The 21,695-nt window shown below is 36.1% G+C and overlaps 1 protein-coding gene across 1 annotated transcript in view; it reads right to left on the bottom strand.

Moving 5' to 3' along the window:
• Positions 1 to 212: 212 nt before the first annotated feature.
• Positions 213 to 21,695, bottom strand: part of LPCAT1 (lysophosphatidylcholine acyltransferase 1) — an 87,479-nt gene continuing 65,996 nt past the window's right edge. The window contains exons 8-15 of the mRNA XM_075212908.1: positions 21,062 to 21,096; positions 19,760 to 19,814; positions 16,999 to 17,081; positions 9,867 to 9,992; positions 8,884 to 9,037; positions 7,433 to 7,531; positions 5,917 to 6,058; positions 213 to 4,436 (exon numbers count right to left, since the gene is read on the bottom strand). Of these exons, the coding sequence (XP_075069009.1) occupies positions 4,249 to 4,436; positions 5,917 to 6,058; positions 7,433 to 7,531; positions 8,884 to 9,037; positions 9,867 to 9,992; positions 16,999 to 17,081; positions 19,760 to 19,814; positions 21,062 to 21,096 (882 nt within the window). The 3' untranslated portion in view covers positions 213 to 4,248. The remainder of the gene's footprint in view (positions 4,437 to 5,916; positions 6,059 to 7,432; positions 7,532 to 8,883; positions 9,038 to 9,866; positions 9,993 to 16,998; positions 17,082 to 19,759; positions 19,815 to 21,061; positions 21,097 to 21,695) is intronic.

Below are 21,695 nucleotides of genomic sequence, written 5' to 3'. Positions count from 1 at the left end.
GATTCATTAAGGATCTTAACTTGAGAAACTTCTTATTTCAGTCTTCTGGACAAAACCATGTTACAATGCAAGGGGTGCAAATTAGTATTCATGTAGCACACAAATATCAACTTTAGATTTCAGTGTACAAATAAGCTATCAAGTATTTGTGTGCTACATGAAAAAACAGTCAGTATTTAACTTATGTGCAAAACAGAATACTAATTTGCACCCCTTGCATTGTAACATGGTTTTGTCCAGGAGACTGAAATAAGAAGTTTCTCAAGTTAAGATCCTTAATGAATCAGGCCCCAGGTGAACATCACTAACTGGTTATGATAGATAAGGATATGGATATATTATCTTGCAGTGAAGGGTGAAGGAGGCTTTAGCTACCATTCATCATGTGATTGCGGCTTGTGATTCATTCTCCAGCTCACATGCCCCCCACCTTCAGTTTAAAGTGGCGTACAGAATTAATTTGCAGGTTCTGTACTACAGAATCGGCAGAGTCACGGGATAACAGCTAGATGGTGCGACCTCTGGGCCCAATTATATTAGGGAGAAGATTAAAAAAAATTGATTGAGTTGGGGGTAGTACAGATTTAAATGGGTGAATTGAACTCGGGACGAGGTTCAGTTCACGGAGACACATCGCAGCATAGTTTTTATCATTTTACCTCAAGTCCCATTGAGATAGGAGGAGAAAATGAGCAGATAGAATAAACCCCCAAAGGATACTATTTTGATATATGTGTGCTATTCAGGAGTTGCAAACCAAGACAACAGCTACTATTACTGTATTAGAATGAAACTCTAGAGAGTTGAATTAAATTACACTTGCCCCATCTTTAGCTAAAAAGCATTTGGTCCTTCTGGAGTTTAAAAAGAAATGAGGACATCATAATGTATCCTGATATTTACTAAGAAGTGATGGCATTAATGTAAACAATTACATGAGTATAGTTGGAAAGTCACTAGTGTCTTGTGACTCGTTCTGAAATTGTTCCCTGACGGAAAAACCACCTACATATGGAAATCAGCTTCTACAGACAATTTCCTGCTTCAAATTAAAATGTGTTTTTATTAGGAATACGCCACCTACTGTAAATTAAAATTATATTAGTAATCCCCCCAGAGTTTCATATAACACACACACACACCTAGAAAATAAATTACACAAAAAACATTGGTTTAGTGGGTAGACTTTTTAGATATAACACACAGATTATCTATATTCTATTTTAGTATATATCAGGAATGTTATTTTGCTGGCAAATCCCACAATGTAAATGGAACCAATATGTTTAATATAATCGTTGCAAACCTGAAACTGCATACTGTAACCTCTGCACAACATATATCAAGGTTACAGAAGGCAAAACATACTCTGCTATACAGATTTTATACACAAAGGGAGGAATTCAATTCCCCCGAAGTACCACCGCGCTAAAGATATTACCGTTATTACGGTAATATTAACCCGGCTTTCTGCTCGCAGCTCAGGGAGCTGCAAGCAAAAAGCCAGCGTTAAAACTACCGCAATAACGGTAATTACACACACTATTACCGTAATAACGGTAATAATATGCAGGCCGCGTTACTTTTAACAGTAACACGGCCAATTGAATTCCCCAGAAATGGTCCAGTTTCCAAAATTAAACTCACAATGACAAACCAGTAGGTGGAGTTCAGATGTCTCCACTAACACCTTGTCCCCAATCGCTCTCCCTGCTGTTTTATTTATAAAAAAAATAATAAAACAATGCACATCTCAAAGTGGCCTAAAAATACTGCTGACCAAAGACATAATAAAGTTAAAAAATAAGCATAAAAGTACTCTGCTATTCCCTACATATACCTAAATACACACCATTTTATATTGTGCAGATGAATAATCTGAAGCAAAAAGTACTGTAAATATTACTTTATTTTTCCATAGAAATTGAGAAATACAGTCTGTAATTAGACACTAGCATATGTTGAAAAATCCCCAAATCTAAGACACAGTAAGATATTTTACTAAAAATTGGAAGTGTTCTAAATACCATGTAACATAAACTATTATTTCAGTTGTGCATATGTATACACAACAAAGTAAGTTGATTTGACAGATACCAACAGCTGCATTGTATAATAAACATTTGATTTAAAGTATTAGAAATATAGTTAGATGTCCCTTTGTTTTTTAAATGTAACCAAAACTTTTTTTACTTTTTTATTTTTTTTTATTGCTGCCACCTATCAGGGTCCTCAGTCCCTCACCCAACAAAACAGATCAACAGGCTTAGTATTGCATATACTATTCATAACACAGGATCTGCTTTGTTGAGGTCAAAAGGACATCAATGAACCCATCAAACAGAGGCAAGTCATTTCACATTTATTTTTAAATAAAACACTTGTTCGGTTCAAGTGTGCTCCATGATTTACAAGAAACAGGAATGTAAAGGAAGCTCAGCAAGCGTTTTTACCTAAAACGAAACAATCAGCAAGCAGAATTCTGCTTAGAATTTCCAACACTCACAATAAGCCACATAGTAACAATCAATCAGAACTACCTTTGTCCAGTGAATTCACAGTAACCCTTTAGAGGAATTTGTCATGAAAAAAATAAAAATTTACTTTTCCTTATAGAGCGCCTTAGCACATTATCAAAAGCGAGGCATCAACTGCCGGTGAATAGGTTTATGACCAAAGCTGAAGGGTTAAATACTAAAATGTATAAATGGAATTGAGAAGAGTCGTCAAAGCACAGCTTATGAAGACCCCCTAAGTGTCACTTGCAGGCAGCCTTTACGCTGCAGCCACACATGATCGACCTGAGAATTCATTCAAACATATTTTCATTGACATCTTACTGTAAAACAATTCTGAACCATAGCATCTAGCAAGGCAAGAACAATCCGCACACAACTTACTAGAAAGAAAAAAAAAACATGTTTAATCAATTTAAATTAAAGGAGGAAAAAGTGCCTTGATGGAAGAGAATGGAAAATAAACTGTGCATTTCTGTAACTATGGTACTTGCACATCGGTTCAAATATTGATTTTCTTTTTTACACTAAATTAGAGTATCATTGGTGTATGAAAACTGTAAGGGTCAATAATTATGTATGAATTTTCAAGCAAACAAATAATTTCAATATGTAACAGATTAGTCTAAAAGTACACCCGTCGCTTGCACACCGTGGATACAGCCAATTGTGGCCAGAACAATCTTCATGTAAATGCAGCCTATCAAATCACTAGGAACTAGCAGCACAAACTGCCTCCGTCGAATCACTTGCTCTGAGTAAATTGAGAGGCCCCAAAAAATGGCTGCCTCCACGGTGTGCACATAAGAGATGAACTTTTAACAATACAGTTCTCATGTTGGGATTTGTCTCTATGCTTTTGGAAAAGAAAATCCCAAACCACAGAACAATTTGTGGTAATGAAACACATACAACATGGAAATACTAGAGTACAAATGAAAGACTAATAAACAAGAAAATGACCTGTCATTGAAAAGAGAGATGCTCAGATAATAATGATAATAATACATAAATGTGGATTGCAGGAAAAGTGAACTAAACAGGTTTAGTTATCATTGAGGTGAACACAAAATAAACATCAACCTTAAAAAGAACAATTCACCAAATTGCACTAAACTTCACATCAGGTACAGTATCTGTTGTACATGCACAAGAAGAACACGGTTTAGGTGTGCTGGATCTATGAAGACGATTTGTTTTTATATTTCTGCGCACTAACATTCAAGAACAGGGAAGTTACTGGGTGCCTTAGAGCAGTGCCAACTAAATATGCTGCAAACCATATAAATTACAGGGATCTTCCATTGCAAAAACTATCAAAAAAAGCTTACAAAATAGTATCTAGAAAATGACAGACACTTTTGGCTGTGGTCACCCAACCATTAAATACTCAACTGTATTTTCATCCCTGGAGTGACCATCGAATTGGTTATAAATGTACACAACTCTAAAGCAGCCAGTAAGTCCATCATAGAAATGGCACTTTTTGTAAGGATTTTTTTCTGATCTCAGTTGTTTTTTTTTTTTACAGCATACAGCTGTGAGTGTAAACCACTCGCAGGCTTTTCTTTCCAAACACCTTATGACTGTACTAGAGAATACATGGTACATGAAAACTAGAGAAAAGTAATTGTCACAAACAGAAAATTGTCGTGTATAGGTGGCTAGAACTAGGATCAGAGGTACAACACACATATGCCCCTCACCAGGAGAGGGAGATGTAGTTCCCACTTCAGTTCAATTTCTTTTGCTCATTGTGGTACTGTGGCTCTTCCATATCTTCAGGTGTGAAATCCATACAGAAACCATTAGGGTGAGGGGCAGAAGGGCTGTTTAGACATGTTTCAGAGTCCAACATATTTGGATATAGATAGTCTTCAGCAAAATTAGGATTAAATGCAGCAAAACTGTCAAAGTCCTCTACAAAACAAAGGAGGAAACAATGTTACAAAAGCATTGCAATGTAAAATAAGTTACTTGTATGAGGTGATCTCTTGACTCTTGTACATGTCCTATTTCTCAACTTGACAAGTCCTGTTTCTTATTCAAATGGTCAAAAATCAGGAGAGCCAATAAAAGTATTTTTGCAAAACGCTCCAAAGTGAACTAATGCCCTCAAAGAGCATCAATAATACACAAACGCCAAGTTCTACCATGAACTCCAGAGCGGAATATAAGGGGTAAATTTATCAAGCTGGCAGTTTTTTCTGGCGGGTTTGAAAAACCGATCAGAGATTCTAGCTATCAATTATTTAGTGTACTCTACAAAATGATAGCTAGAATCTGATAGGTCATTATAGGCACAATCTCCACTTTTCAAACCCGCCAGAAAACTCTTAGATTGATACATTTATCACTAAGGGCTAGATTTACTAAGCTGCGGGTTTGAAAAAGTGGGGATGTTGCCTATAGCAACCAATCAGATTCTAGCTGTCAGTTTGTAGAAAGTACTAAATAAATGAAAGCTAGAATCTGATTGGTTGCTATAGGCAACATCCCCACTTTTTCAAACCCGCAGCTTAGTAAATCTAGTCCTAAGACTTAAATTATGCTAGGTGGGGTGGTATGATTTCTGAATCCCTTGTTTATATAGTTATTTCTTCCAATATTATTGCTACTGGTATATTACAGCTCTATATAGCCCAGGAAACTGTATCTGTATAAATGTGAGGATGAGGAATAGCAGTAGATTATTTTAATTTCTGCCTGCAATCATATGCTTTCAGTGTGGTTACAAAAGTCTTTAGTGACTTATTATAACCTTACAATAAGTAGCACATTAGACATCAATCAACAGGAAATCAAGGGAAAACCCTCAATATTCTTCACCTTCCCAATATGATTATTTATATATATATATATATATATATATATATATATATATATATATATATATATATATATATATATATATATATATATATATATATATATATATATAGCCTTTACCTACATTAGTTCTTTGGTGGGAATACCCCCCACCCCCCTGGGGAATGCTCCTGATACTTGCAACTACTAGGGAGCCTCCGAATCATCTATAAGCAGTAAGTGATTAAGGTACCCAATGAAGGGTTAGAAAGGAGATCCAGCTTCTGATTGGTAGATCACTGTAGCTATGCATTCAGGAGGTAGCTATGATTGTTACGCACACTACTGATTATTATGTAGCAGAAGGTGGAAAACCTCCTTAAAGTAAATACATAGAGAAATGTTGTAATTTAGATTAGCACCAAAATATATTTAATGGAAAATAAACTGTACACTAACAAATAAGAACACCAAAATATTAACCATCTAGTACCCTTTCCTTTTAGCCCCCCTTTTTTACATCTGGATAACCCAAATATATCCATTAACATACAAAATATTTAGGTAATTTCTGTAGAGACTATCTACTTACCATATGTGATTTTCCCCTTCTCTTCCTCGTTTATCGCTGTATAAAGGTCTGTTACATTCAGTTCTGATACTCCCAATGCAGTCTTCAAAATCACTGCCAAGTCCTCTTCTACTATAGTTTTATCATTTTCTGACTGGTACATCTACAAACGACATAAAATTGTCATCACCACCAATAACCAGCAAAACATCCTGGTAAAAGCAATCAAAGCTAAAAATATTTACATTACAATATTTATTTGCCTATTTGGTATTTCATATTTTAGCTTTATCTTAGGAAACAGCTTAAATATCATGTATGCATTATAAAGGAAAAGTACTTTATCTACCATCAATAACCAGCCTTTGGCAACCTGATACGAGCTATATTGTTCAACAATTCAACTGCCCATTTCAAAGTGTGGAGGCTGTAAAGGTTTACTTAAACATCAGAATTATATTAATAAATGTTTTGTTTCAGATAAAGAGAATACCTAGTATGCAGGCACACCTTACTGAATGGCCCAATCAAAACGAATGTAAAAACAAATTTGTTAAAACTTGTATGAAAATCCCACCAGAACACAAACAGGCAAATTATTAAAACCGATTGATAACTGTAGTGAAGGAGGTTTTAAACTGCCTAAGCTTAACATTTCTATTTTTGGCATGTGTAGGAAAGTAAATGTGAAAATATTGTCTGTTTTTATGTTCTATCCATATATAAAAGACTCTTTCGGGGACACATGGCTGCCTACTTTGTTTAAAGAAATGCAACAACAGCACTTTACATTGTTGATCTGTTTAACTCAGAATAAGCACTTATCTGAATGTTTCAGCGATCTCAGTATATTCAAATTAATACTATAAGATGAAGCTAGTTTGAGAATATAGATTAGATGATATTACAGTAACGGTCTAACAGCATTTATGTATAAATGTCACCAATGACAGCAATTTTTTGCTTCATTAAATACTATAGTGTGATTATAGTGAACATTTATGGTTTGTTTTTCTCACTTTTTGGATTGATGTAGAGTATTATGAAATATATAAACCTTTACAGAAAGTGAGCAACTTTCCACTGGGCAATGTTTTTATTTGTCAAATAATAGACATCAACACAAAGTGTGCGTCATTAATTTTGTTACTATAAAAAACACATTATGGTTTGAGAGAAACTGACAGAATTATTTTTGTGAGTTCACGTATATATCTCCATCTTGGGATTTGTACAAGCAACAATAAAATATTGTAAGTATTTCTTCTCTTGCTTTGGACAACTTAATATTTTACCCAAGTGCACTGCCCCTAAGACACATTTTCTAAAACAAGAGATAACATTTTTTAACATTTAGCTTGTTGCTCAGATAATTTATTTTGGATTATAATTGCCTTACTAAGTTCAGAGAGATGGTTCGGACAATAAGGCAAATGCATAGCCACCGATGGGAATTAATAATAAAGATATAAGCACTTGCATTTAAAAGAAGGAGTACAATTAGTATTGTATATGAAAGGGAGAATCTGACACTTGCCTTAAAAGCCAACTTTATGGTTTCCAAAGTCTTGGAAGGTCTACATACAACAGACAAAGCAATCACATATTCCCGTAAGTCAATGGCACCCTCTTCATTCTGAAACAGCAAAAAACAAACTGAGGATGCATGGTTTTCAGTATTGAAGCATAATAAGCATAACATAAATAGAGACAGGATAACATATTTAAGATATTATCTTCAGCCTATTGCTATAAATTTTATTTATTTTGGACACGTAAAAAAACAAAACAAAAAAACTATTACCCTACCTATTTTCAGGTCTGACATTTTACTAAAAGCAAAGGCTACAACAAAACAGACAACAACAGATATGACAAAATATGGTATTTTGGTATATGTTTGAGGGAGGTTGTGAAAAGCATAACTAGGTAATAATGAATAAATGTATTAGTGTGTATAGCTAGAACTCGGATGCCGTATACTGCTCCTAAAGTAAAATGCTGGATCATGCTAGTAAAGGACATGGTGGGTGGGACATGTGAAGTTTACATACTCCTACCATTCCTGTTCAAAGTACTATACTCCTATCATTTAAAAGTGCTATGTAGCTGTACGTATTTTTTTGTGGTTGAAAATAATAAAATAAACTTGAATACTTTTTGGTAAACATTTAATATTATACAACACATATATATTTTATATATATTACAAAGCATAGCAAAACTATTAATATATAATATAATGATATATATAAAATGTTATCTGGAGGGCATATACAAAACAATAAAGTCATCAGAGGTTAGAGAAAAACTGTTTAAGGATCTAAACACTACACAATAATTTTCTGCATATTAAATTTGAGGAGACATGTAATTCCTGTATTACAAGTGAATAATACATGTACCAAGCTCTATATAACGTATCATGCTGTAAAGAAAAATAATCTCTCTGGTTAAGAGAACACAAGTTAGTATTCTTTGTCAGGCATGCAACACGGATTTCAGTGTGTAGGTGGCGCTTATGTAAAACTGCAATGCGCATTCATGTCACCTGTATGATGACCAGCTTGTGCTTGGACATGCATGGCGTGATAATGTATAGATCTGTCTCGCACAACAGAGGGGTCCGTGTTGTCATTTGGACAGTTAAACAGGACACATCTATACATACTGTGACTATGGCAATTTTTTAAAAGAGAACATTGAAAGCAAGGCCTACTTAAAAACTTTAGAAGTCACAGATGAGCTAATCATTATGGTTTTTACTTAAAGTGCAACAGTTACCTACAAAATAATTGCAGCAGTCACTTTTGGGGACTAAGCCATTATTCATTAACACCGTTTAATCAATTCACTAGGAACCAGTGATATCAATGAGGCATGAAGACCCAAATACGTTATTTAAATAAAACTATTTTAGCTACTTAAAATATGCTCTATGAAGGGTTCCAGGTCTTCTAACTAATGAAAAACCGTAGGAAAACATACCTCATCAAATAAGGCAAACAGGTCCTCCAATTTCTCTGTTACCGGAACAGACAAGTACTCTGCAAACTCCTTCAAGTTAATCTTTTCCCCTTTCCTTTTTCTAGCACTTTCAGAGAACTGATTTAATTCCTTTTCTAGTTTCTCTGGTTTTAAACTGTGAACAAAACAAATGATTAACAAGGGAAAGGTTTCTTGTGTTGTTCTTCTTAATCATGCACTGGTAAATGACTATATACAGGGTCAGATTTTGCGCTTCTTGGTTCTAGTTGGCCAACGACTGCAAATATTTGTACAATCATTGAGATTGTGACTCTGTACACCCTATAGAGATCAGCCTACACAGCTGGTCGTGAGTGCATATACACTTCTACATTTGCCCAATATTGTACATAGTGATTTTTAGGAAGTTTATTAAACCAAATCAAACGATATGATGTTCGCTTTAGTGCAATAAAACATGATTGTGGGAGGGTACATACTAATGCGTCATCTTGCCAAATGGACGTTTTTCATGTGATCGCCATGATAATTGGATGAAAAAACATGTAGTGTGTACCCAGCTTAATTGTCCAATCTCGCCATTCATATTAAACCAAAAGATCAGAGCGTGACTAATTTAAGACAAATGAAACATAAGTTCAAATCCCAAATAAAAACTGCCATACATCATCATCAACATTTATTTATATAGCGCCAGCAGATTCCGCAGTGCTTTACAATTGGATCTCATTATCACAGCAATCAGCTGTATTGAGAAGTAGAATGGGAAAAAAAGCTGTGATTTTTGCTCAGCAGAGTAAAAATGTTGTGAATTTCCTGAATTTAAAATAAATACAATTTTAATAAATTGTTAATTCATTCCCCAAACTCTGCAATGTATTTATGGCTACTTTCCCTCTTTTGTGTGTTTTATATAATGCATACATAAATACACACATCACTACATGACAATGTCAGCTAGTGAATGATCATATTTCACTTACCCCAGACTTCTAACAAGTCTTGCAAACTCCAAAAGGGACGTGTCTGATGGGAGGCGGAGTTGTCCCTCAGCCAATGCCAGCTGGCAGTCTTCAAACGTGTAGTCTGTGACGGACACATCCAGGGCTCTTTAAGAGGAACATTCAGTGAAAAAAATGTATCAATTGCTTGAATCAATATATTTTGTTTTACATGAAAACAATCTTTGTATATAAGAAATTGTTACTTAATTCAGAAATATGGTTGATCAAATGCTGTATAAAACTGTCCTATGTCTCAACTGGAATAAACAAGCCAACTGTTTAAATAATACATCACTTCTTAAATTCACGCACAAAAATAAATATTATATATTATAGACAATTATACATTGGGTTTCTATTTTGGAAACCACTCTAACTGAATTTGTGTCTGTAATACCACACTGTTATTGTGAATGAATTTACTTGCTACAAAATATGCAGAGCAGATACATGAAATAATGCTTATACTACAATATATAATACACTAAAGCGACATTAATATATGGCATAATGCACTTCCTACTGTAAATTATATGGATATCAGAAGCTACCGAGGAGTCCTGTGACCATATAAAAGCACAACGCTATAGGCAGAGTGCTTTTATACAGATCACAGAAATTCTAATATCCAAGATAATTTACAGTAAGGGCTGCATCATTCCGTGTAATGCCCACTTTTTTCCACTGAAACTGAACTCACTGTTTATACAGATATCACAGGAGTTGATACATATGTTACTATCCCTTGTGTATTAGGCTGGACGAATCTTCATTTTCAGAAAGTGCAGGTTGTTTGGTTTTGTTTTTACAACACACACCAGACCATGGCAGATCTACCGGCAGTGGAGGGGGGTGACAACGCTACAGGGCTTCACTGGACATGTCTAACCGAGTGGAAGCCTCCAAAGGTGTGAACCCGAATCGCCACACCCTCACCCAAATTATGACATCCAGTCATGGTCCGACAGCCCAGTCAGGTAGACAGAATTTGTTGACCTAGGCTGCCACCACACTAGACAGCCTCTAGTCACACTCCATAACAAGCCATTCAGCATCCTTGACTGCAATTCCCTGCAGTGTTACTACTGCACTATTCTTAAACAGGTGGACACTAACTGCAGAAAAACCATATTGCTGGTAGCTACCCTGTCAGAGGGAGAACCCTAATCAAATAATACAACAGCTCAAGTCACCTTTATCTGCTTTATTTGTTAAAAATATATATAGTATTATACAAAACACATTATTGTAGAATACATTAAGCTATAATGCAAATATCTACATTTAAAGGAAAACGAACCAAAAGTATTGAACCAATCCTATTTCCTGCACTGTTCATGTGGTACATCCGAAATAGTTTTGGCATAATTGAATAGGTCTGCATAAAATTAATCTGCTTTAACTTGGATGATTGGTCGATACATTTTGAAAATGGTCACACACACACACACACGCACACGCACACAAAAACTGTTGTTAGTTCCCGGTATGCATTTTTCCAGTGCTGTTACCTGTGGAACAATTTTCATAAGCGTCCTCCAATTCATTTTATAATACAATTTGAGAAACAAGCCCAATATTGGCCTATTCAGTGTTTAATATAGTAAAACCTCTGCTAAGAAGTGACTAAATTGCAGGGGTGAAAGAATGATTTAGTCACATTACAACTTGGCACAAGATGGAAGGTAAAAGCCTGTGTACACATGATTTATTCAGTCCAGCTAGCGATTACATCAGCTCACTCACTGTAATGTTATCACTGTGCTTTAGTACGGGAAGTCAGTACAGTAAAAAAGTGCAAAGTTGTATAAGAGTACAAGATAATCATAGAGATACCATTGTGGGAAATGCCTCTGTCCTGCTATTTTGTGGATGTACGGGTTGTACTTTACTTGACCTACTACTACTACACTAAACTTTAATAACTACAACATTTATTTTCTTGCAGATTGTTTCATAACTGAACACACACAGTACAAATCACAGTTACTAATACCTATTAAAAGGGCCCCCAATATCCTGAAAGTCAAGAAATTCCAGACAGATAAGTTTGCTCTGCCTGTAAGTACAAATCAGGGAATCTAGGTGACCCAAAATCTGGACAGGACATAAAATGTAACCTATACTTCCTCTAAAATACCAAATATAACATACATTTCTATGAACATCCCAATTTATCCTTTTAATTTGGGTGGATCAGCATCTGATTATGGCAAAAAACATCAACAGCAAACTTGTTCCTGGAAAACCAGGAAGCATGGGAGCTTTATCTTTATCTTTGAGTAACATATACATAAAAAACAGTTGCGTCTATTCCCAAAAATCCTACATCACATCTTCATAGATGAAACTTGAATTATATTATAGCCAGTGACGACAAAATTGGTATACTTGACTAAGCCAATACGGCGAAACGTACGTCGGGTCACGTGTGACGTATGACGTCACAAACCCGGAAATGAGCAGCCGGTTAGCGGTGTTTAGCCGTGACTGCACCACGCTTCTCAATAATTTTTCTATGCTATTAGCGACTATGAAATAGATGCCCAAATCGGGACCTCTATAGGGAACTAAGATTAGTCTGAATGGGAATATTTCATGCATAGTATCAGCGTATAACTAGAGTATAGGGTTAGAAGGGAGTTCTGCTGCCGATATATATCAATATAGATGAGTTCACTTGGTGTAGCGCTAACGTGTCTTGACACTAATAGATGCATTCACCAAGGGAAACTCTCTGTAATACTGATGGGTGTCTTATCATGCATAATATCATTGTTATACAGAACTTGAAGGTACCTAGTATTGCCAGGCTGATAGGCAATCAATACTACACAAATAGCATCTCCCAATAATAATTCCCCTCTTTTTCCCATCTATAAGACTACCCTATAATATAAGGGTCTCATGATTTAGAAATTAAAATAGCATATACAATAAGGACAATAATTTTATTTTGAAAGTGGTTGCAGCACAATGATGTATGAGAGTTGACACAATGTATCACTGAATATGTGAAATAAAGAAATTAAATGATACAGTGCCCACATTAATGGATACTATATTCATAGTGATAATACTAATTGTCTAAACAGCCTACTAACCGGCCTCCCGGAAGGGTTTTCTATTTTTATCACTTTTTTTTATTCTTTGTCACATTTCTATATTTTAAACATATAATTCGCCAATTTCTCTGATACCTGGTCTCTTTATTTTAAAGATAATTCTTAATAAAGTTTGCTTTTATATTGTAAAATGACTGGAGTGCCTATTACCCAACTCTTTCCAGGTGATCTTTATTCACCACTTGCGTTATTTAGCTATACTTGAAAGATGTCAGCAACTTTAGCGATTATCCTATTATACTATTCTTTTAATAAGTAATAAGGATGAGAGCTTCAAACACTTTTTGTGCCATTAGTAAAGAGGAAAATGATGCCATTAACCCCTCCTGCTATATCTGGTCAGCTACTTTAGAGTTTTTAAATGTTGGTGGGAAGAGAAGTAACATTAGCTAATTGAAGACATAGCAATACTTTAAAGTCTCCAATCTCATCTATATTTTGTCATCATCTTTTGTCCATAAGTGTTTAACTTGGACCCAAACTGTTGCACTCTAATATATTTTGGTATGGGGGCATCCATGCCGCTTCTGTTTATCATAATGGATGTGGACACTCCAGGAGTTTTTCCATGCCACACAAAATCAATTTATCAAACATGTTTTAATGATCATCTACTACCTTTGCTATATATGGTTTTGCTTACTTTGTAATAAGATACTTTACTAAATTCCTGTGAAGCCACTTGTGCAGAACTTAATATCAAATACAAAACAGTCTTGCTATAGTGACACGGTCAGCAAACTTTTCTCTGAATTCCACTTACCGATATACCTTGGTTTGCCTTATATATATATTTCCCTTTCTGCTAAAGGTTCAATCAATAAAGAGAAATATCAGAGGTGACAGTGAGCACCCTGTCTGTTATTTATCAAAAATGTAGACAAAAATTGCCAAATGTCACAGAGGGCAGATGCGATTTTTTTTTTTTTTTTTTTTTATTATCTGGACAATGAACTGTTGAACACCTCCTCTGAATCCAAAGACAGAAGCATAGAAGATGCTACTTTCTGCATTCTTCTGGTACAACAGGGGCCTTGTTTACCTGTAATACACCTGACTTTATAGTTAGCTATTAGAGAACATGGATAGTAATAATACATTTTAATATCTGTATTAAGCAGGGAGACAAGTCTAAAGTTGGAAGGCCTATCTGAAGATTTTCCTGGTTTGGGAAGAGCTACAAATATGGCGTTCAGCATTTTGAGTACTTAAAGTAAGCTAAGGATTTTGTTGTAATGTAATTAATGTATGATATTTATTAAAATCACACATCAAGTCATGGGGGCTTATTTTAAGTGATTTGATAGCTTTAATAATTTCTTCCTGGAGGATGAGAGATCAGCTACATTTTTCGGCTTGAAACAATGAAAGTAGTTCTTTTTTCTTTTAAACTGTACCATCAAATAATAGAAGAATACAGTTTGAATGCAGAAACTAGACTCATTTTCCTTACAGCTGCTCCTCTAGAGCAGTGTTTTCCCCAGCACCTATTTTCCGGGTGATCCACCTGTCTGTTTTTACTTGCTACCTGGCTCTTTGAGCCCAACAGAGTCCTATTATAATAGAATATTAATGTTTCTCCTATTAGAACAGGCACTATGTTAGCACTACAGCCAGCAGTGTGTGTTAGACCACCGGTCTGACCAGTCCTGGCAGGTGTGGGCAATAACTTTCAACATTTTTAAATATTATTGCAAAGTATTACAACTGCCCCTACCTGTCTGCTTCTTAATGCCACCCGACTGGCAAAATCTTCTGGGGAGCAAACTGTAGAGTCCAATATAAAATATGTAACATACTAAGCCATTAACAATACTCCACTGACATTCATCTTACATACATATCTCTAACTGCTTCAAAAACTCGACCCCTCCGCTCAAGCTCTGCACCTCATCCACATTCTTTACCTGCTCCCACTCACAGGACTCTGGAATTTCTTCCCTCATACAATAAGATTTCCCCCATACAATAAAACTTCCCCCTAGCTTCCAAACCTTCAAACTGTAGACACCTGAAAACTCATCTTTTCAAGCAACCTCAAACTTCTGAACCACCTTTCTTAACCTACCCAGTTACCACCCCTCAATACAGCTCATACAAAACTTATATATTCTTTTTCTGTAGTAAAACAATACTACTGACCCCATAGCAACATTAGTGTATAACTGTGAGGAAAAAGGGTGCTACTGGACTGAGAACTTTGTATACATCACCCGTTTATCACGGTTTAATGTACTTTTTAATCCTTGGCCCAGTCTAAGTATATACAACAGAGCAGCGGTGTATTGTGTGTATTATCTCATGTTATTAGGTACATTTTGCCCTTGCTATTACCTGCAATATTGTATGTAGTATACATGTAAAGAATATTGCCATACTGTGTGGAAATAACAGGACAGAAGCAGTCATTTTGCTTGTGTTAGCTAATGTAATTACCATATGTCTCAAATGTCCATTGTTATGAGGTGCAGCTTAGATTTGGTTTGTAATCAGAACAATGTCTGAGTTAACCAGCTGGCAGCCAATGTTAATTAGCTGGGTCAACAGGTAATCTGAGAGGTAATGAGGTTAGAACTTGTAAATTATATGAAATGTGCTTCCACAGTAATATATTATCTGAAATAGCATTGGGAAATGTATCAATATAAATGTTATGGTATCAAAATGTATCACAGATTCAGATGGTGTAACACTGCTGATACAATGTGTCAAAAGTCTTATTGTGTCATGTAAACGTGCAGTGTCATTCCCTGCTGTAATATTGTAACCCCATGTTTAGTGCATCCAGCCAAAATAGTTAATTGAGTCAAGCCATTCCATTGTATAATCAAGGTAGCAGAGACTGTATGTCTAACAGCTAAAATGTCCACTGAGAGACCACTGCTGCAAGGGGGAGATTTTAAACTTTTTACCCTACTTCCTGTGTATACAGCAAAGAATATAGGGAGAGGAGAATGCCAGGTGAGCTATTGTAGCTTGGAGGATCCTGGTGCATAGTAGATCAACGAAAAGGACTCTGAGCCAGGCACTGTGGTGCCACTGGAGGAAACCCTACCACCAGGACAGGGTCTGTGTAAGCCAGTATCCCAGGCTGGGCGACACTGTAACTGTTTTGCTAATTGGTAATGGTAATATTGCGGGAGGATAAGACTTTGAAGATGATTACTTTGGAGTGCTGACTGCAAGAGACTGCTGGAGGATGCATGCTACCATTTACCCTGTAACCTGTGAACGTCTTGTGGTGTTGTGCTGTCGGAAGTCTTATTTTGGATATATTCTTGTCTACCAGTGTGAGTTGAATCCCACAGAGGGTAACTGCCATCCCAGCTAAGGGTGGTACCCTCACAATGACAATAATATAGCCCCAACTAAGAACTTTTTCCATTGAGATCTGGCTTGACCAGTATGCAATTTATGTCACTTAAACTTATGTATCAATCCCCTGTAAATTGTGAGTTTGCAAGAAGGGCCCTGTTACCTCTACATCTTTTTATTAATACCAATTCTTTTCTTATTACGGCATTTGTCAAATGATGATGATAAGCACATTAGGACCTGCATAGTGAGTACCATTATTAAGGGCTACCCAAAACCCATCATTGCAGTGCCTAGAGGGGGGCATTAAGAAGCTTCTGGCAGAATGCCTTTCACAGGACAGAGGAATTGCATATAGCTGCCACTACCAGTATGTATACTGTGGCTGCTGACGCAATAGATAAGCCATTATACATCTCTTGTGTTACTGTTTATGTTGCCACGGTCCTCTTAAAGAAGAAATGGGGTAGTCCCACAGCACCGTATACAAGTTAACACAACCATGCCAATTCCCTGACCCCTTAGAAGCAGATTATGCGCACTGGGCTACTTTGGTTTTACAACCCCATGCCCCCCCCCCCCCCCCCCCGCCGCCTCCCATATTACTGCTACAACAACAGCAAACAGAAAATAAAGAAAGAGAATGAGAATGAGAGGTGTGCAGTACGTACTTGGCCATTACACGTCTTACGTTGTTTGCATACAGAGCAGGGTTCTTCTTCTCTTCCTCAGATGGAGTATATATTGGAAGAAACTACAAGGGAAAAGAAAGTGGAATATGCACATGAAGATCCACAGTCTGGATGTTAGTGAGCATATGCATTGTGCAGGTTTGGACAACAAAACAATCATCAGTCGCTCGCCATCATCCAACCTCCTACATACAGTCCTCCATTTTAAACCCAACTGTTCATGTCTTTCTTTTCTTCCAATAAGTTCCTCTTTTTGTGCATAGTTACACTACTGCAAAAGCTCATAAAAGTGTCAACCTGTCTTATGTAATAATGTGGTGCAAAAGACAATGATATGGTGTTGTCCAACGCAATCAATTATCAGCTTTTAGCAGACTAGTATTCAGACTAATGAAAACTGACATTTAACTGCAGAATTTCTCTTTTTACATATGCCCACATTGGTTTTCTAGTTGTGAATGGTAAGACTGGCAGCACAATGGCAAAGTGGTAGCATTGTTGCCTAACAACACTGCTGTCATAGGTTTGATTCCAGCCAGTTCCTATTTGTGTGGAGGTTGTATGTTCTCCCAGTGTTTGGAGTGTGGAACAAAACCAGAGCCACCAGAGGAAACCCACGTTAAGACATACCGATAGGTTAATTGGCTTCTGATCAGATTAACTTGTGTGTGTCAGCATGCTAAGGAAATAGATTGTAAAACTACAGTGGTGGGAATGTAATATATAATCAGAAAATATATGTGTATAAGGAGGGATAAGGTCACATGTCTATGAGCATAGCTAAAGTTTACATTTCTTTGTCTTTAGTATCCATTAAAAAGACAACCATTTTTGGACATAGCCTTGTTAATTGTCGTGCCCTCTCTCTCTTCCACATCCACATGGTTGCTTACGGTCATCTCCTCCTCTCTATATGTTGGCTCATGACATAATTTTGACGATGCGCCAAGTTATCACACTGGGTGACAATTATGTACTGGACTGGACAGCAAGTACTGCTGTTGAAAGCTCTCCATTGCTTCACTTCTATGTATTACATAAAAAGTAGTCACATGGAATAGTTGACCTCACAAGTGGGTAAGGTCAACTAAAATTCCTAAAAACGCTATAACAATAATTGTAATGTAACAAAACTGTATTTACACATTAGCTGCATGTTGCTCAAAAACAGCAACACTTTCGATAATATCACCAAAATGAAAACGAATTATGATCATAATCAAAAAGGGTTTAATAATGTTTTATATTATTAATAAGCATTATCCTGGATCCCTTGGAATAATGTAAAGTGGAACTAAACTAAATGGTAAGATATAATACCCTCTATATGAAGTATCTGTCTATGCACATGGAAGTGATACATGGGTATTTTATATTGACTTATTTCAGCACTGCAATCCCATCATCATCATTTATTTATATAGCGCCACTGATTCCGCAGCGCTGTACAGAGAACTCATTCACATCTGCCCCTGCCCCTTTGGAGCTTACAGTCTAAATTCCCTAACATACACACACAGACAGAGAGAGACTAGGGTCAATTTTGATAGCAGCCAATTAACCTACTAGTATATTTTTGGAGTGTGGGAGGAAACCGGAGCACCCAGAGGAAACCTACGCAAACATGGGGAGAACATACAAACTCCACACAGATAAGTCCTTGGTCAGGAATTGAACTCATGACCCCAGCGCTTTAAGGCAGAAGTGCTAACCACTTAGCCACCGTGCTGCCTCAGCCTCATCTAATTGTTGGCTGTAATGACCTCTTTCAAGACTGGGTCATTTTTCCTAGTATTTTCTATATTTTGTAAAAGTGCAATATACACACACACACACACACACACACACACACACACACACACACACTACTTAAGAAAGGGATTGCTATAAGGGATGTTTATCTATGAATTATATCGAGCGACATACTTTCACAGAAACATGCCAGCACCTAGCAGCATGCAGTGACCAATTTTGAATAACTAGAGCTATTGTGCCAGACTCATGTTAAGGATAAGACAATGCAGTTTACCCTTTTGCATATTATATAAAGATATGCTTCTACCCAAGTTTCATTCCACACCAACATGTAGTGGTTGAATACAGCCAAAATATAGGCTTATTGAGCTTGCCTAAGATCTTATGGACGTTATCAGAAGGAATAATGATAACATTATACATAACATATCTACTTTATAATATCTACACATTTTCTGCAAGTGTACCACATAGAAACGTTGAAACGACAGTTTCATTTTATGATCACTCGGTTCCACAACACACGTGAAATATAAACAGAATAAAAGGGGTTTATTTTGACTTTCTTGTTTGCATAGTTTTGAAACGGCAAGAAGAAATTTATGAACATGTATTGCATTTAAAATAAGGTTTTAGTAAGATGCCCCCTCACCTTTCTTTTAAAAATTTTGATTAAGAAATCACAACATTAAATAAAACATCAGAAAAATTTCACCCTCAAGGCTAGCATGAAAATGGCCAATTATCACTGTCATGTCATACTTAACTAAATGTGCTACAATAAATTCTGGCAATCTTCTATTTGTTTTTATCCCACCCTCTAAATATTATACTTGTTCATACATTTCAGTTATCCATAAATCCTATTATTACGGACAAGTAAAGCAAATAAATTTCATTATAGGACAAATATTGTTAAATCCTTACTATACATTGATAAACGCTATCGTTTCACATAATCTTTTTAGAAAAACACCTTGCTTACCTCAATTTCAACATAATTGTGAAACTGACATAAAGAAAGCCAAAGGATTTCCATCCTAAAAAATCAAAGTACAGGAATATTAAAAAAAGAATCTCTCACAATTATCTGTGTAATGACACAGCTATCCTGATTCACTATGTCACTCAGCCAGTTACAACATTATTATCATCTTAGAATAAGAAATGTTCTCATATTGAGATGGATTTAAAAAGTGTAACGGTCACTCAAGGCCATAACACAAAGTCATGTACATCCCCCCTGTAGGTCCCTGCTCTGCACTTCTGAGAAAATAACCATTGTTTGTCTAAATCTCACGAGTATATGGACAAAAAATATGTATGCTTTTTAAGACCAGAGAGACATTTAATAGTCGTCGGGAGACTGAAATAGGTCTCTCCAATTTGCACCAATAGATCCCATGCTGAATTGATCTATTAGTAACTTGAGTGCAATCCTTTATTTCCACCATGACTTTTGTAGACCGCAACCAGTGGTGTGGCACCATCAGAAAGGACTTTTGAATCATCATGTTGGCGAAAAAGTTTAAGGATAACTACCAGAAACCGTTTTGGGTGGAATTTCTCAAGTTAAAACTGATTCAAGGGGGGAGATTCAATTCAGCGCAATGTGTCTCTTGAACAGTCTATGGAGACACATTTTTTCCTTGAAAAAACAGATTCCTTACCCTAATGGCCAGCAATGTGCTCGGCTGGACATCACGGTGATGTCCAGAGGAACATCGCAGCCAAGTGAATCTTCCCCAAATAGATTACTTACCTAGGGTCCAGTGGAACCTCAGACATCTGGCACTGCTCGGCTCACTCCAGCAGGCAGACTGTATAAAATAAATCCCAGGTCAGCAGGAGCAAGGAAATCCCCTAATGTCTGCCACACTGACCAAGTTCCAGTTCATACAGGCAGTAAGTAATCATCTGGGATCAGGCTTAAATTGGGATATTCCACACAAAATTGGAATTTCAAGGCGGGTTACACCTATATGTAATCCACTGTATATCACACAACTGTATATCAGTTGGCACTTAAGCAACTACTTATTTTCTTAAAAAGGAAACCAACATTATAACAAACATTGTAGTCACAGCTTGTAGGTGCAAATTGTGAATCGGAATGATAAAAGTATATCACTCAATGCAATGGCCTTTATTAGCCCTGTAACAGAGTTACATAACTGTTCTTACCTCCTAAACAAAAAACTGTTTAGTTTCATTGTTGAAATTAGCGCTGTATTACAGTATCTGAGCACAATCATTTTGTATTAAAAAAAAATATCTAAAAACTTACGCTCCAGGGCCTTGCCATGTCCAGGTTATTGTGTCCTGGGAAAAAAAAACAAAAAATGAAAATGGAGTGATAATTTTTAAACACATATACGGTAAAATGTAAACTTTATTAAAGACATAAAAAAAATTTTTTTTACTGTCACCACAGTAACCTAATTATTTGCTGCGAGAGTGCTTCTAGAATTAAACGGATATTTTGTTATTAAACATGTATTTGTAGGGAGACAATATTCCCCGACAACAGATAGAACAAAAAAATTACACATGGACGTACAAACTAGATGAGTAGGAGCATAAAGAAGGTAGATAAGGCCATGACCGTGAGAGCATACTATCTACTGGATTCTATAATGTCACCCCCATAAAACCTCAACTGAAAAACAGTAAGAACAGATTAGGGGCCAGGAATGTGTTTTTCAAATGTATCTAGTCAGTATGATGCGCACAAAATGTAGTTTGACTGAAAAATACCAAGTACTAATAAATATATATTGTACACACACTAATATATTATATATATATATATATATATATATATATATATATATATATATATATATATATATATTTTTTTTTACCGAAAGCACCTGGGAAAACAACATTTTGTGTTCATTAAAAGTATATTTAATAATAGC

Source organism: Mixophyes fleayi, chromosome 5, assembly GCF_038048845.1.
Source record: "Mixophyes fleayi isolate aMixFle1 chromosome 5, aMixFle1.hap1, whole genome shotgun sequence".
Classification (NCBI taxonomy): domain Eukaryota; kingdom Metazoa; phylum Chordata; class Amphibia; order Anura; family Limnodynastidae; genus Mixophyes; species Mixophyes fleayi.
The sequence above is the reverse complement of the archived record's forward strand: the minus strand, read 5'-3'. Positions and strand labels throughout refer to the sequence as shown.